The sequence below is a fragment of the Oncorhynchus nerka genome, linkage group LG14 (assembly GCF_034236695.1).
Source record: "Oncorhynchus nerka isolate Pitt River linkage group LG14, Oner_Uvic_2.0, whole genome shotgun sequence".
Taxonomy (NCBI): domain Eukaryota; kingdom Metazoa; phylum Chordata; class Actinopteri; order Salmoniformes; family Salmonidae; genus Oncorhynchus; species Oncorhynchus nerka.
The window spans coordinates 63,363,709-63,380,945 of NC_088409.1; the positions used below are offsets into that span (position 1 = coordinate 63,363,709).

The 17,237-nt window shown below is 45.4% G+C and overlaps 1 protein-coding gene across 1 annotated transcript; it reads right to left on the reverse strand.

Annotated features, from left to right (window-relative positions):
* Window positions 1–567: 567 nt before the first annotated feature.
* LOC115141668 (SUMO-activating enzyme subunit 1-like) lies at window positions 568–16,849 on the reverse strand. The gene is made up of 10 exons (XM_029680746.2): window positions 16,633–16,849; window positions 16,295–16,406; window positions 15,745–15,918; window positions 5,898–6,043; window positions 5,693–5,795; window positions 5,492–5,597; window positions 3,716–3,860; window positions 1,833–1,902; window positions 966–1,088; window positions 568–832 (listed from the first exon to the last, which is right to left on the reverse strand). The coding sequence occupies exons 1-9, from the start codon at window positions 16,731–16,733 to the stop codon at window positions 996–998; spliced, it is 1,050 nt and encodes a 349-aa protein (XP_029536606.1). The 5' UTR covers window positions 16,734–16,849; the 3' UTR covers window positions 568–832; window positions 966–995.
* Between the last annotated feature and the right edge of the window lie 388 nt (window positions 16,850–17,237).

Sequence of the window (17,237 nt, forward strand, 5' to 3'; positions counted from 1 at the left end):
TTGACTTAAAACGTTTGGTGATACGTGATACTTTATTTAGTAAATATTTTCTTAACTATTTCTTGAACTGCATCGTTGGTTAAGGGCATTTCACAGTAATGTATTCAGCACATGTGACAAATACAATTTGATTTTGATTTGATTCCATATCTGTTATTTCATAGTTTTGATGTCATCACTATTATTCTACAATGTAGAAAATAGTAAAAAAACTCTTCACTGGTACTGTACAGACACTCAAGTCTAGGGTGTTGCCACTCCCTCTATATACATACCTACATACCAACTCCACATTGTCCAACCACCTAATGCTGATGGAGGGAGAGATCCCCTGTTTTGGTGACTGAAGAGGAAACTATGATGCTCATGATAGGCCTGTATGGCATGTCTTGGAAGCACCTGGAAAAATCCCTGTATTTTGCTGCTGCAGGAAACTGATACCTGCTCTTTCACCCACAAGCGGCCATATATCCACTCATTGAACATATATGATCTACTGCTAGACACCTATTGAGTCATTCAAAATGTCACTGCTTTTCATTTCCAAATAACCCCTCAAAAGGCTAATCATTTTTGTTCACAATAGTTTTATTACAAAATGTAAAAATACTTCTGTGCTAGAAACATAAAACGGACAGTCTGACAATAGCGAACAAGAAAAGAGAACTTCCAGAAGGCGTGCTGAAAAAACCGTCTGTGTTGTGTGTGTGTGTGTGTGTGCGTATGTATAGTAGAAGGAGAACATGTAGAACGACAAATCCTTCTCGCCTGTTGAAACACTCGTTGAACGTTCAGCTGGAGGTGAACACTTACACATTGATAAATGGTCTGACTGGAAAAAAGAATGACATTTACATTACATTACATTTAAGTAATTTAGCAGACGCTCTTATCCAGAGCGACTTACAAATTGGACCAAACGTATTGTGCATGCGAGTGTAGGCCTTAATCTGCCGTGCACACACCTCTCCCTCCTCTGGTGGGAATATGGTCGATCACTTTGGGCCAAAGTAGTCCACCACCCCGCTGCCCTTCATACCGTCAAAGAAGAAGAAGTTCTTGTGCGGTGCGTCTCTCTGGGAAAGAGCCTGTAGAAACAAACAAACAGACGCTAATACCAGCCAACAACACACACTCACAACCTGACCATCTCTCAAACTAAGCCAACCATAGGTAAGGATAGCTTTGCTCTGGGAGATTCACCAGCTTTCCATACACGTGGTGTCCTCTAGTGTCCTCTCCATTGCGTGAGCGTCGGGTGCACTGTCCGTTGTGTGATCGCTTGACTTCACCCAGTGAGACGTCGGGCCGGTTGCAGGCCGTTTCATCCGGTTTCATCATTACGTCATATCGTGGAGACAGACAAGCCTGGCGCAGTGCCATCACCCTGCTGAGAGGGTTGTCATCTGTACTGACTGACGTTACCTCTTCTCACCTGGTTCCCTCAACTCTCAAACATAGGTTGGACTGTGACACTTCCCTTATTCTCCAATACTCAGGTCATATCCAAAACAGCCACACCATCTGCCTCAATCTCCCCAAAAGCCCCACAGGACTGAAACGTATCAGTGGATATTTCTGGATTGGACCCAGAATCAAGTGGAGCGGCCTGCTGTCGAGTGTTTAGCTTTCTACCTCCCCAAAATATAACATGGTATCTTTCTCCCCAGTGAAAGCTGCACAACAGTAACTGTGGTGCAGACAGTCTGTGATGTGTGGTGGTCGACACTAGTTTAGAGCCAGGATGGACAGTAAAGTAAGAATGATTTAAAGTCACAGAAACTAATGAAAAGTCAATAATACAAAAAAAAAAAAAAAAACTGACAACCAACCTTGACAACCTCCTGTCCCAGCACTCCTCCCACCACAGCACACACAGGGGCCATCTCAGAGAAGCAGTAGCTGATGACAACCCAAAACAACAACGTGAGTGTCACCAACAGAAACAAACTCCCCAGTTCAGTAGGATAAATTAACAATTGTCTTACCTCTGGAAAAACTGAAATAGCTCAGAATGGAGCAGCCAGTTACAGATGATCTTTGATACATCTAATAACTACCATCACTGGCAAAACCCCTACAAACCTACAGTGCCGTCGGAAAGTACTCAGACCCCTGGACTTCTTCCACATTTTGTTACGTTACAGCCTTATTCTGAAATGGAATAAATGTTTTTCCCCCTCATCAAACTACACACAATACCCCATAATGAAATAGAGAAAACAATTTATTTAAAAAAAACACAAAAAAAACATACTTACATAAATATTCAGACCCTTTGCTATGAGACTCGAAATTGAGCTCAGGTGCATCCTGTTTCCATTGATCATCCTTGAGATGTTTCTACTTGATTGGAGTCCACCTGTGGTAAATTTAATTGATTGGACATGATTTGGAAAGGCACACACCTGTCTATATAAGGTCCCACAGTTGACAGTGCATGTCAGAGCAAAAACCAAGCCATGAGGTCAAAGGAATTGTCCATAGAGCTCCGAGACAGGATTGTGTCGAGGTACAGATCTGGGGAAGGGTACCAAAACATTTCTGCAGCATTGAAGGTCCCCAAGAACAGAGTGGCCTCCATCATTCTTAAATGGAAAAAGTTTGGAACCACCAAGACTCTTCCTGGAGCTGGCCCCCGGCCAAACTGAGCAATCGGGGGAGAAGGGCCTTGGTCAGGGAGGTGACCAAGAGCCTGATGGTCACCCGATGGTCAACTCTCGAGCTCTGTCTCGAGAGTTCCTCTGTGGAGATGGGAGAACCTTCCAGAAGGACAACCCTCTCTGCAGCACTCCACCAAATCAGGCCTTTATGGTAGAGTGGCCAGACGGAAGCCACTCCTCAGTAAAAGGCACATGACAACCTGCTTGGAGTTTGCCAAAAGGCACCTAAAGGACTCAGACCTTGAGAAACAAGATTCTCTGGTCTGATGAAACCAAGATTGAACTCTTTGGCATCACATCTGGAGGAAACCTTGCACCATCCCTACGGTGAAGCATGGTGGTGGCAGCATCATGCTGTGGGGATGTTTTTCAGCAGCAGGGACTGGGAGACTAGTCAGGATCAAGGGCAAGATGAACAGAGCAAAGTACAAAGAGATCCTTGATGAAAACCTGCACTCTGGTCCTCAGACTGGGGTGAAGGTTCACCTTCTAAGAGGACAACAACCCTAAGCACACAGCCAAGACCACGCAGGAGTGGCTTTGGGATAAGTTACTGAATGTCCTTGAGTGAAAACCCGGACTTGAACCCGATCGAACATCTCTAGAGACCCAAAAATAACTGTGCAGCAACGCTCCCCAGCCAACCTGACAGAGCTTGAGAGGATCTGCAGAGAAGGATAGGGGAAACTCCCCAAATACAGGTGTGCCAAGCTTGTAGCGTCATACTCAAGAAGACTCCAGGCTGAAATTGCTGCCAAAGGTACTTTAACAAAGTACTGAGTAAATGGTCTGAATACTAATGTAAATGTTATATTTAAGGTTTTTATTTTTAATACACTTGCAAAAAAAAGTTTTTGCTTTGTCATTATGGGGTATTGTGTGTAGATTGATTTATTCCATTTTAGAATAAGGCTACAACGTAACTTAATGTGGAAAAAGTCAAGGGGTCTGAATACTTTCCGAATGCACTGTATTACTAACAGTCCAGATTAATATGTGGCTGTCAAGTGATGCACCATGTGGTGAAATCTGGGTTGAATTGAGCCGGGCACCTGACGAAGTCGTGAGGTAGCAGGTCGCTACTCAGTCCCATGGCCTCCAGGACATCATCCCGGATCTGTCTCAGGAGCATGGCATCTGCCTCAAAGCTTTCTGGGTGGGGGTCGCGACCTTTGTCTGTACGGAACTTCAGCAGTACTGTGGGAAAGAAGAGAGGAACAAACGGAGAGAAAACAATAGATCGAGTGGTGGAGAAGTGCTGGAAACCATAGAAGAAACAGAGGAAGCTCTGATTTTATGGGTTACATTGCTTCATATACTGAGCTGCGTTTCCATACGAAACAGTATGTTACTAAGGAAATGTTGGTGGAGTTGTGATTCTATCACTTGCTGGAATGACACTGGCTGGCAAATTTTTTTTTTTTTTAAGTACAAAAAAATGGAAACGCTTCCAATTACATACTGATCATCTTGTGGAAACAGTGTGCAATCAGATCTTTATCTGTGTTGTACCACAGACGATTGACAGTGGCAATCAACGCAGCACCACAAGTGTTGCGCCAACAAACCTCTTCATCTGATAATGGCTTTGAATGAAGAGCAGTTTTTGATCCGTTTGACAAGGCCGTGATCAGACATCGATGACTCATGTCCTTGTCCTGTCAGCACGCGCCACTAGTACTACACCCATCCTGTGTGAGACCGTGGGCAGATGTGTCAATATGAGCAGGATGTGGTTTAGAGTCGGAATATTACTAAAAGGGAAATAATTAAAAAGGGGAGAGATGGACGCACCGTTGCAACGGAGGCGTTTTAGGTTCTAAACCCCCCTTTAAGCCTGGCATGTCTACTCTCCCCCTCAGTGTTAAAACAGGTGTCATAACTTCCTCTCTTTAGCTGTCCATCAAACACATCATGGAGCCCAGTCCGCCCACGGCTATTTCCAGTAGAATGACACCTTGCACGCACGCTCGCAAAATAAATAAATAAAATAAATGCATAAATCACCATCATCACTCTCAACTAAATATTCTCTCACCCATTGAATTATCTCAACCTGTAAGTGTACAAAGATATCTGTGCAAAGTAAACATTGTCTTAAGAGAGTAGTCTGGAACATTCTTGATTAGATTCAAACGGATGAACCAAAAACAACACATTCAAATTACATTGACTAAATCAAAGTTGAGGGAAAACAGTCCTGTGCCCCCACGCCTGTGCTGCCTTCCATTCCTCCAGAGGTGTTATGGTTGCATACAGTAAGCTAACCCCCAACCCCTGACACACAGAGGAGCTGTAACAGAGGAAGTGCCACTTCCTCAAGAGCAGCTCGGTCGAGAGATACCACTACGTCTAGACATAATTATAGAAACCCAAATGCTATAAGACACCTCCTGAAAACGACAAAAACAAACAAATGAACAGCTTCTTTCCTTTCCGGCTGTTATTTTAATATTAGCTAACAACAGGGACTAGAGTACGCAGCCTTGCGGATGAAGTGTCGTGGGTGGTGGCTGTTTGTTTCTCTGTTCTAAAGTCACACACGACTGGCCATGGAGAGCCTGTGATGGAAACAGAGCCATGTTAAGAAGGTCTATGAAACCAGGTGAAGGCTATTAAGGGACAAAATCAGACTAGAAGGAACAGGGTGCAATGCTACAACAACCAAAACAAGAGGGGGGGGGGGGGTGTGGTGGTGGGCGATATCATTGGAGCTGCAGGCACACACGTGTAGAGGAAAAAAGACGTGATGGCAGCCAGTTAGTGATCTAACTCCCTTTTATCAGATAGACATTTATATCCAATGGCTTTGTGGAAGGAGCAGGTACCGTGTAGCAGGAAGTAGTCCACGGGGGTGTGCTTCAGGCTGCTCTTGGCCTTCTCATTGGTCCAATCCACTTCCAGAGCCAGTTTCAAGGAGCAGAAGCAGGCCGTCTGTTCAGTTGGGACAGAGAGAGCGCCAAGGAACATGACGTCATTAGATGTGGAGGAGGATAACGCTAATTGAGATATTATTATACAATGCTCACCTTTTTGATCATGGTGGTCTCATTTGGGTCGATCTTTGTTTTTTTGGCCTCGGGTCCATCATTGGACTCCTCTGTTTTGGGCTTGACTACTTTGGGCTTCTCTCTAGACGGGGGCATCAAAACAAGGGACAGATGAGCATAAGTATAACTGGTGAATAATCAAGACAAGTAAATTAGACACACGACAATCACACACAACACTCACTCAACATAGTTGTGCTCCTGGCCAAGGTCGGAGAACATGTATCCGTGGTAACCGAAGACGTCGCCACAGAAGACCTTGATGTTGTGCTGGAAACAGAGTTGGTCCACGCGTACCATCAGATCTCTGGAGCAGCCGGTCAGACACACCTGAGAGGAACAAGGGAGGGCAGGACAAAGTCAGAGAGAGCAGCTAAAACTCCAACTCCCATGGTGCTATCTACACTACATGACCAAAAGTATGTGGACACCTGCTCGTCAAACATCTAATTCCAAAATCATGGACATTAATATGGAGTTGGTCCCCCCTTTGCTGTTATAACAGCCTCCACTCTTCTGGGAAGGCTTTCTACTAGATGCTGGAATATTGCTGCGGGGACTCCAGCCACAAGAGCATTATTCAGGTCAGGCACTGATGTTGGGCGATTAGGCCTGGCTCACATTCAGATTCCAATTCATCCCAAAAGGTGTTTGATGGGGTCAGGGCTCTGTGCAGGCCAGTCAAGTTCTTCCACACCAATCTCAACAAACCATTTCTGTATGAACCTCGCTTTGTGCAAGGGGGCATTGTCATGCTGAAACAGGAAAGGGCCTTCCCCAAACTGTTGCCCAAAAAATTGGAAACACAGGATCGACTAGAATGTCATTGTCTGCTGTACGGTTAAGAATCCCCTTCACTGGAACTAAGGGGCCTAGCCAGAACCATGAAAAACAGCCCTAGATCATTATTCCTCCCCCACCAAACTTTACAGTAGGTACTATGCATTGGAGCAGGTAGCGTTCTCCTGGCATCTGCCAAATCCGGATTTGTCAGCGATTCATCACTCCAGAGAATGCATTTCCACTGCTCCAAAGTCCAATGGCGGCGAGCTTTACACCACTCCAGCCGACGCTTGGCATTGCGCATGGTGATCTTAGGCTTGTATGTGTCTGCTCGGCCATGGAAACCCACTTCATGAAGCTCCCAAGAACAGTTCTTGTACTGACATTGCTTCCAGAGGCAGTTTTGAACTTGGTAGAGTGTTGCAACTGAGGACAGACGATTTTTACGCACTATGCGCTTCAGTGGTCACATTCTGTGAGCTTGTGTGCCACTTTACGGCTGAGCCATTGTTGCTCCTAGACCTTTCCACTTCACAATAACAGCACTTACAGTTGACCGGGGCAATTCTAGCAGGGTAGAAATTTGACGAACTGACTTGTTGGAAAGGTGGCATCCTATGATGGTCCAATGTTGAAAGTCACTGAGCTCTTCAGTAAGGCCATTCTACTGCTAAAGTTGGTCTATAGAGATTGCATAGTTGTGTGCTCAATTTGATATACCGGTCAGCAACAGGTGTGGCTGAAATAGCTGCATCCACTAATTTGAAGGGTTGTCCACAAATTTGTTTTAATTTATTTAACCAGGTAGGCTAGTTGAGAACAAGTTCTCATTTACAACTGCGACCTGGCCAAGATAAAGCAAAGCAGTTCGACACATACAACAACACAGTTACACATGGAGTAAAACAAACATACAGTCAATAATACAGTTGTGAAAAAAGTCTATATACAGTGTGTGCAAATGAGGCAAGATAAGAAAGGTAAGGCAATAAAATAGGCCATAGAGGCGAGGTAATTACGATATAGAAATTAAACACTGGAGTGACAGATGTGCAGAAGATGAATGTGCAAGTAGAGATACTGGGTTGCAAAGGAGCAAAATAAATAAATACAGTATGGGGATGAGGTAGTTGGATGGGCTATTTACAGATGGGCTATGTACAGGTGCAATGATCTGTGAGCTGCTCTGACAGCTGGTGCTTGAAGTTAGTGAAGGAAATAAGATTCTCCAGCTTCAGAGATTTTTGTAGTTCGTTCCAGTCATTGGCAGCAGAGAACTGGAAGGAAAAACAGCCAAAAGAGAAATTGGCTTTGGGGGTGATCAGTGAAATAAACCTGCTGGAGCACGTGCTGCGGGTGGGTGCTGCTATGGTGACTAGAGAACTGAGATAAGGGGGAGGCTTTACCTAGCAAGACTTGTAAATGAACTGGAGCCAGTGGGTTTGGCGACGAGTATGAAGCGCGGGCCAGCCAACGAGAGTGTACAGGTCGCAGTGGTGGGTAGTATATAGGGCTTTGGTGACAAAACGGATGGCACTGTGATAGACTGCATCCAATTTGTTGAGAAGAGTGTTGGGAGGCTAATTTGTAAATTACATCACCAAAGTCAAGGATCGGTAGGATAGTCAGTTTTACGAGGGCTTGTTTGGCAGCATGAGTGCAGGATGCTTTGTTGCGAAATAGGAAGCCGATTCTAGATTTAATTTTGGATTGGAGATGCTTAATGTGAGTCTGGAAGGAGAGTTTACAGTCTAACCAGACACCTAGGTATTTGTAGTTGATGCTGGACGGGCGGGCAGGTGCGGGCAGCGATCGGTTGATGAGCATGCATTTAGTTTTACTTGCATTTAAGAGCAGTTGGGAGGCCATGGAAGGAAAGTTGTATGGCATTGAAGCTCGTCTGGAGGTTTGTTAGCACAGTGTCCAAAGAAGGGCCAGAAGTATACAGAATGGTGTCATCTGCGTAGAAGTGGATCAGAGAATCACCAGACCCAAGAGCGACATCATTGATGTATACAGAGAAGAGTCGGCCCGAGAATCGAACCCAGTAGCACCCCCATAGAGACTGCCAGAGGTCCGGACAACAGGCCCTCCGATTTGACACACTGAAATCTGAGAAGTAGTTGGTGTACCAGGCGAGGCAGTCATTTGAGAAACCAAGGCTGTTGAGTTTGCCGATAAGAATGCAGTGATTGACAGAGTCGAAAGCCTTGGCCAGGTCGATGAATACGGCTGCATAGTATTGTCTCTTATCGATGGCAGTTATGATATCATTTAGGACCTTGAGCGTGGCTGAGGTGCACCCATGACCAGCTCTGAAACCAGATTGCATAGCGGAGAAGGTACGGTGGGAAATGGTCGGTGATCTGTTTGTTAACTTGGCTTTCGAAGATCGTAGAAAGGCAGGGCAGGATAGATATAGGTTTGTAGCATTTTGGTCTAGAGTGTCTCCCCCTTTGAAGAGGGGGATGACCGCGGCTGCTTTCCAATTCCAATTATACAGTGTACATGTTCATTGAGAGACCTTGCAGGGAATGTGATGACAAATTACTTGATGATGAGCAAGTAGGCCTAACTCTGCATTTACACGCACACATATACACCTTTTGGATAGATTCCACCATAGCCATTCTTAAACAACCTACTCCTTTACCCCCTTGAACAACACACCCACCAGCTTCTACAACAGACACCCCGTCCTTCTGACACAAAACATATTCAAGTAAACTAAATCTGTTATTCAGTCAAAGAATCAACTAGTTTGTTTTGGCTAGTTTGTTTTATCTGAACGAGGGGGGTAATGGGCCTTAATAAACAACTGACCCTTGGGCTGGGTCCATCTTATCCTTTAGACCAAACCCAGCACACTCCACACTTGGCTAGAGATAAGGGGCTGTCTGGCAGCTGACGGGCATCTGTCTGTGGCATCGCTGACATGGGTGAGTGGTACATGCTGTTCCCTCCCAGAACACAAAGTACCACAATGTTGGGAAGTGCCAGCATCGAGTTGACTACACGCACCAGTGATTTTCCAAGGGCAGCTTAATGATGTGTGACTGTATGTTTGAAGTTGTTTTAAATTGCTGCCCTCATCTAACGCAAGATGGCGCTGATAGAGATGGCAACTTCGCTTCAAGTACTGGAAACTATGCAGTATTTAAAAAAAAAAAAAAGTATTATTTATTACATTGCAAGCCCAGAAAACCTTAAGTGTTATTACATACAGCCGGTAGGAACTATTGGATATCAGAAAGACGTCAACTTACCAGCACTATGACCAGGAATACGACTTTCCCAAAGCGGATCCTTTGTCTGCACCTCCCAGGTCATTTGAACTGATTCTAGAGGCCGACCCAAAACAATACCATCGGAGGAGAGGGTGCCGGAGCGGTCTTCTAGTGAGGCTTCGGATGCGCGCACACTACCCACCGCTTCAGAGTATGTTACTCACTAATGTCCAGTCCCTAGTTAACAAAGTCGATGAAATTAGGGCAAGAGTTGCTTTCCAAAGAGATATCCGGGATTGTAACATACTCTGTTTCACGGAGACATGGCTAGCTGGGGACATGCTGTCGGAGTCCGTACAGCCAACGGGATTTTCAGTGCATCGCGCCGACAGGAACAAACATCTCTCTAGTAAGATGAAGGGTGGGGGTGTGTGTTTCATGATTAACAACTCATGGTGTAATTGTAACAACATACAAGAACTCAAGTCCTTTTGTTCACCTGACCTAGAATTCCTCACAATCAAATGCAGACCGTATTATTTCCCAAGAGAACTCTCCTTGTTTATCGTCACAGCAGTGTATATCCCCCGCATGCGAATACCAAGACGGTCATCAAGGAACTGCACTGAACTTGATGCAAAATGGAAACCATATATCCTGAGCCTGCATTTATTGTAGCTGGGGATTAACAAAGCTAATCTGAGAACAAGGCTGCCTAAATTCTATCAGCATATCGATTGTAGTACTCAAGCGAGTAACACACTCAACCACTGCTACTCTAACTTCTGCGATGCATACAAGGCCCTCCTTCGCCCTCCTTTTGGTAAATCTGACCATGACTCCATCTTGTTGCTCCCCTCCTATAGGCAGAAACTAAAACAGAAAGCACCTGTGCTTAGGTCTATCCGATGCTGGTCTGACCAATTGGATTCCACGCTTCAAGATTGCTTCGATCACGTGGACTGGGATATATTCCAGGTAGCCTCAGACAATAACATTGACGTATATGCTAACTCGGTGAGCGAGTTTAAAGGAAGTGTATAGGAGATGTTGTAACTATTAAAACCTTCCCTAACCAGAAACCGTGGATTGATGGCAGCATTCGTGCAAAACTGAAAGCACATACCACCGTATTTAAATCATGGCAAGGTGACTGGAAACATAGCCGAATACAAACAGTGTAGTTTTTCCCTCCGTAAAGGCAATCAAACAAGCAAAGCATCAGTACAGAAACAAATTGAAGTCGCAATTCAACGGCTCAAACACGAGGGTCTACAGACAATCACGGATTACAAAAAGAAAATCAGCCCCGTCGCGGATATCGACGTCTTGCTCCCAGACAAATTAAAAAACTTCTTTGCGCTTTGAGGACAATAGAGTGCCACCGACACGGCCCGCTACCAAAGACTGTGGGCTCTCCTCCTCCTTGGACGACATGAGTAAAACATTTAAACGTGTTCACCCTCGCAAGGCTGCCAGCCCAGACGGCATGCCAAGGCGCATCCTCAGAACATGTGCAGACCATCTGGCTGGTGTGTTTATGGACATATTCAATCAATCCCTATCCCAGTCTGCGGTCTCCACATACTTCAAGATGGCCACCATTGTTACTGTTCCCAAGAAAGCTAAAGTAACGGAAATAAATTACTATCGCACCGTAGCACTCACTTCTGTTGTCATGAAGTGCTTTGAGAGACTAGTCAAGGATCACGTCACCACCACCACCCTACCCGTCACCCTAGACCCAGTCCAATTTGCTTACCGCCCCAATAGGTCCACAGATGATGCAATCGCCATCACACTGCCCTATCCCACCTGGATAGAGGAATACCTATGTAAGAATGCTCTTCATTGACTACAGCTCAGCATTCAACACCATAGTACCCTCCAAACTCATCATTAAGCTTGAGACCCTGGGTCTCGACCCCGCCCTGTGCAACTAGGCCCCGGACTTCCTGACGGGCCGCCCCATGTGGTGAAGGTTGGCAACAACACCTCCACTCCGCTGATCCTCAACACTGGGGCCCCACAAGGGTGAGTTCTCAGCCCTCTCCTGTACTCCATGTTCACCCATGACTGCGGGGCCATGCATGCCTCCAACTCAATCATCAAGTTTGCAGACGACACTACAGTGGTAGGCTTGATTACCAACAACAACAAGACAGCCTATAGGGAGGAGGTGAGGACCCTCGGACTGTGGTGTCAGGAAAAATAACCTCTCACTCAATGACAGCAAAACAAAAAGAGATGATCGTGGACTTCAGGAAACAGCAAAGGGAGTATCCCCCCTATCCACATCGTCGGGACAGCAGTGGAGAAGTTGGAAAGTTTTAAGTTCCTCGGTGTACATATCACCGACAAACTGAAATACTCCACGCACACAGACAGTGTGGTGAAGGCGGCACAGCAGCACCTCCTCAACCCCAGGAGGCTGAAAAAAATGTGGCTTGTCAACGAAAACCCTCTAACTTCTACAGGTGCACAATTGAGAGCATCCTGTCGGGCTGTCTCACAGCCTGGTACGGCAACTGCACCGCCCACAACCGCAGGTCTCTCCGGTCTGCACAATGCATCACCGGGGGCAAACTAGCTGCCCTCCAGGACACCGACAACACCTGATATCACAGGAAGGCCAAAAAGATCATCAAGGACAACAACCACCCGAGCCACTACCTGTTCACCCCGCTTCCATCCAGAAGGCAAAGTCAGTACAGGTGCATCAAAGCTGGGACAGACAGATAGAAACTGTTTTTCAATCTCAAGGTCAACAGATAGTTAAACAGCCACCACTAGCACAGAGCCACCACTAGCACTTTAACAATGCCACTTTAAAAATGTTTACATATCTCATATGTATATGCTGTATACTGTTTCCTTCACTATCTATTCTTTACTATCTATTGCATCTTAGCCGCTCTGTCACTGCTCACCCATATATTTTATACTCATATATTATTATCCCATTTCTTTACTAGATTGTGTGCATTAGGTGTTGTTGTGGAATTTGTTAGATATTAGGTTTTGTTGTGGAATTGGTTAGATATTAGGTTTTGTGGTGGAATTGTTGATATTACCTGTTAGCTACTGCTACACTGTCGGATCTAGAAGAATAAACATTTCACTACACTCGCAATAACATCTGCTAAGCATGTGTATGTGACCAATAACATCTGCTAACCATGTGTATGTGACCAATAACATCTGCTAACCATGTGTATGTGACCAATAGCATCTGCTAACCATGTGTATGTGACCAATAACATCTGCTAACCATGTGTATGTGACCAATAAAAATTTGATTTGAAGATTGATAGACAAATCATCAATGATGGGTGCATGCTTGATGATTGAAAAATGGACTGGAAATCTTCCTTAAACCACACCTCAACTCAACTTGATAGGAAGGTCTTATGGGGGAAGGGGAACCCTTACAGACTGCTATGGAAGTCCTATTGGCTTTAGTTGCCAGCTACAAAAAGGCAAGCCCTCTGTTGTGGCACTGGCAACAAACACTGAGAGACCCTGGCTGGACATGTTGGGCTACTGCTGCTGGTGTAGTTCATTAGAGTGGATTGGCAGTGGGAACTGAGATTGCTGGCACTGGCAGACCGGAGGGGACAGGGCTTTTTAACAGCCTGGCCAGCCGTACTGTCTCTTCCCTTTGAAGGAGGCGTGCAGCTTGGGCGCCTCCTCCCGATGGCCTCCGGCAAGGGCTTTGTGAAGAGGGACACTGAGCTGGATTGTTTGAGACATGAGGGAGGGAGGGAGTGAAAAGAAGGAAGCGAGGAAAGGGGGGGGGGTATATAGCTTATCTGTACAATGGAACCTAACAACGAAGAATTGGTCTGGTAGGAGGTGAAGGGAGAAGTTAAGTGATAGACATGCAGAGAATGAGTGGTTATGAGTGACTCAATGAGAGTACTGGAGTGAGAATTGGGAGAGTATACCAGTATGGTGAGTGAAGTAAACAAGAATGCGTTTGTTTGTTGTGAATTGTTGCCTCAAATGATCTCTATAAGACAAAAACACCTGCAAACACTCTCTCAGGATCGAAGTTATAATCCAGACATATCAATCCCTCAGTCCAAAACACAGTGACTAAAAATAGCAGCCCCTTGTCATGTATTGCAGCAAATTTCAACCAGTTTCAGTTTCCCAGTGCTACACCACACAGACAAGACAGATCCGTAGCTAGCAGATAAAAGAGTCTACCAGTCTACAGCACAGCCCACTCCGCCTCCCCCTCCTCCTGAACTTCCATTAGCACTCCCCCCGGGACGCTTCCGCCGTTTCTCCACCACAGTCAGACTAGGGAAGTGGCTCGTTTGCGCTTTGAAAATCCCTGAGCATCTGATGAGGAGTCTCTTCAAACCCCCGCCCCAGTACATGATTCAGAGCAGAGCACTTCAGACAGCTTCCTTTGCAGTGTGTCTGGAACCAAACGCCACAGGAAAGCTAAGTTTCTACTTGTTAGCTGTACAGACACAAGTTAGATAAATGCATTTATCTCCAAACTCGAGGGTCTTTAATGTTTATGCTATTCTTTTCCCCTACTGGCACCTGTCAATTCCCTCACTCTGTCAGTGTATAAATTATATTTATATGCATCATATTATGAAGCCCTTTATCTACTTCCAGTCAGATGAACTTGTGGATACCATTTTTATGTTTGAAGGAAGTTGCTAAATAGCATTAGCGCAATTACTGGTAGTCTGTGGTAACTGCTAGCATGCTAGGGAGGAGGTAATGCTAGTTAGCATCGAACTTCCTTCATATTGGATGCGGTTACATAAAAGTTGATGACGTCCATGAGTTCATCTGAGTCTGGGGAAGCAGATAAAGGGCTTCATTTATCTGCAGAAAAAAAAACATATGCGCAAAACAGGTGCTACACTGGCATTGGTCTGCTGCAGAGTGTGGTACGGTCTGCCTAACGCATCACTGGGGGCACACTGCCTGCCCTCCAGTACACCTACAGCAACCGATGTCACAAGAAGTACCAAAAAGATCATCAAGAACATCAACCACCACGACCAACGGCATGTGCACCCCACTACCATCCAGAAGGCGAGGTCAGTACAGGTGCATCAAAGCTGGGACCGAGAGCCTGAAAAACAGCTTCTACCTCAAGGGTACCACCCGGCTACTCAACCCTGCACCTTAGAGGCTGCTGCCCTATATACATAAAATCCCTTGCCACTTTAATATTGGAACACTAGTCACTTTAATAATGTGTACATACTGCTTTACTCATCTCATATGTATGACCATGGTGCTTGCCTACGGAGCTGTGAGGGGAACGGCACCTCAGTACCTCCAGGCTCTGATCAGGCCCTACACCCAAACAAGGGCACTGCGTTCATCCACCTCTGGCCTGCTCGCCTCCCTACCACTGAGGAAGTACAGTTCCCGCTCAGCCCAGTCAAAACTGTTCGCTGCTCTGGCCCCCCAATGGTGGAACAAACTCCTTCACGACGCCAGGACAACGGAGTCAATCACCACCTTCCGGAGACACCTGAAACCCCACCTCTTTAAGGAATACCTAGGATAGGATAAAGTAATCCTTCTCACCCCCCTTAAAATATTTAGATGCACTATTGTAAAGTGGCTGTTCCACTGGATGTCATAAGGTGAATGCACCAATCTGTAAGTCGCTCTGGATAAGAGCGTCTGCTAAATGACTTAAATGTAATGTAAATGTATATACTGTATTCTATTCCACTGTATTTAATCAATGCCACTCTGAAATTGCTCATCCTAATATTTATATATTTTTAATTCCATTATTTTACTTTTAGATTTGTGTATTGTTGTGAATTGTTAAGATACTACTGCACTGTTGGAGCTAGGAACACAAGCATTTCCCTACACATCTGCTAAATATGTGTACGTGACAAAAAAATGTGGTAAGAAGTATGGTGCAAATGCAGCACCTAGAGGCCATTTAAGGTAAAAACATTTTTAAAAAAGATGCACAAAAGTAATCTTGATAATAGACCGGTCCTGCACTACCGTACTCACTGCCTCAAATTGTAGGAAGAATTCGTCTGGTTTGGTCTCCACCCTGTCTGTGTCTGCCTTCACCTCTACCATGGGGTTGAGGTACTGGGCACGCTCCAGGGAGGCCTGGGCTCGATTCTGGCCCTGATTGTTCACTGGAATCAGGAACTGGGCTCGGCATGACTCCTCCGTCACCTGGGAAGCAAGGGAACAGACATAGTTAGCAATTTGTAGCATTCATTTCTACTGTCCTGCAATTTTCTCAGTGTTTATCCAACCATTAGCCTACTTGGGAAGGTTCCCTCTCACCTAGCCTCTGCCGAGTCCCCAAGAACGGTAAGAGCCTGTGACGCTACTTCCGCTATTAGACTCCATCTGAACTCCTCCTCCACATTTACTGGATTGGTTGGAGAGTGAAAAAGAATACCTCCACCAACAGTTTTTTTCCTTCTCTTCAAGACCAGTATATAGTGGATCTAGTTTCAGGTGTTTATTTTACACCTGCTACTTTAGGTTACCTCTGTTCTGACCTAACTCTGTTACAACCCCCCTTTGTGTTTGTGGTCAATACCAGTTCGTGGTCCAGCATGGTCAGCCCCTTCACTCCAGCCAGGATGAGATTTTTGGCCACCTCAGCCCCCAGGCCCCTGAGCCCCACCAGGAGCACACGAGACCCCCGCAGTCTGGAACAGAAGCAGATGGCAAAAACCTTAATTAGCTATGTAGCGCCATCATACAATAACGAGTAGAAAGCCGTAAAGACAAAATATGCATGCCTCGTGCAGATTGATAAATTATGTAAACATCAACATTTTGAGTGTTTTACAATCCATTCTTGCTGTGGGACCCCATTTTAACCCAGAACGAACAAATCGGATTCAAGCTAGCTAGATGGTTAGCAAAAACTACCTCTTTTGTGCATCCAGGCCCCATAGTCGGATCTGCCGGTCATACTGAGCAGCTTCTTCCTCGCTAATGATAGAATCCTCCTTTTCAATCATGTCTATCATCTCAAACTGTTTGTCTAGTTTAACAGTAATGGGATTAATAAAACCCTTTTCAAATTCAGGTAGGGTACCGCTATCGCTGATTTGAACGGACGCTGGAAGATGACGTTATCTTCTTCTTTTTTGGTATTATGGCGGTCCGCAAACAAATGTTCTAGGTGCATGCCGCCATCTACTGTATTGGCTGTGTATCAGCCTACTATGCTGTAGTATCTATTCATTACACTTTATGAAAAAATTATCCTACCAACTATCATCACTATTCCACTACTTTGGTCCTATCTAATCCTGCACCTGGCCAGCAGCCTGGGAGTATGGGACACTGTCATTCAAAACACCTTGTAACTCTTCTGCAGTAAAATCTTGTACACCCAAGTACTTCTCTGCAGCTGCCACCACAACATCTATCCTCTGTGATTTACATTCCATTTCTGCGGTACAGTTGACCACCATGGCCATGTACGCCAAAAAAAAAACCTTACCAAAGCACGTTATTCCTATCACTCT

Coding starts and splice junctions, on each gene's coding strand:
- LOC115141668 (XM_029680746.2), bottom strand. CDS start 16,733: ATGATAGACATGATTGAAAAGGAGGATTCTATCATTAGCGAGGAAGAA. Junction 5,598..5,692: donor AGACCACCATGATCAAAAAG/GTGAGCATTGTA, acceptor CCAACTGAACAG/ACGGCCTGCTTCTGCTCCTT. Junction 1,903..3,715: donor CTACCTCACGACTTCGTCAG/GTGCCCGGCTCA, acceptor GGTTGTCATCAG/CTACTGCTTCTCTGAGATGG.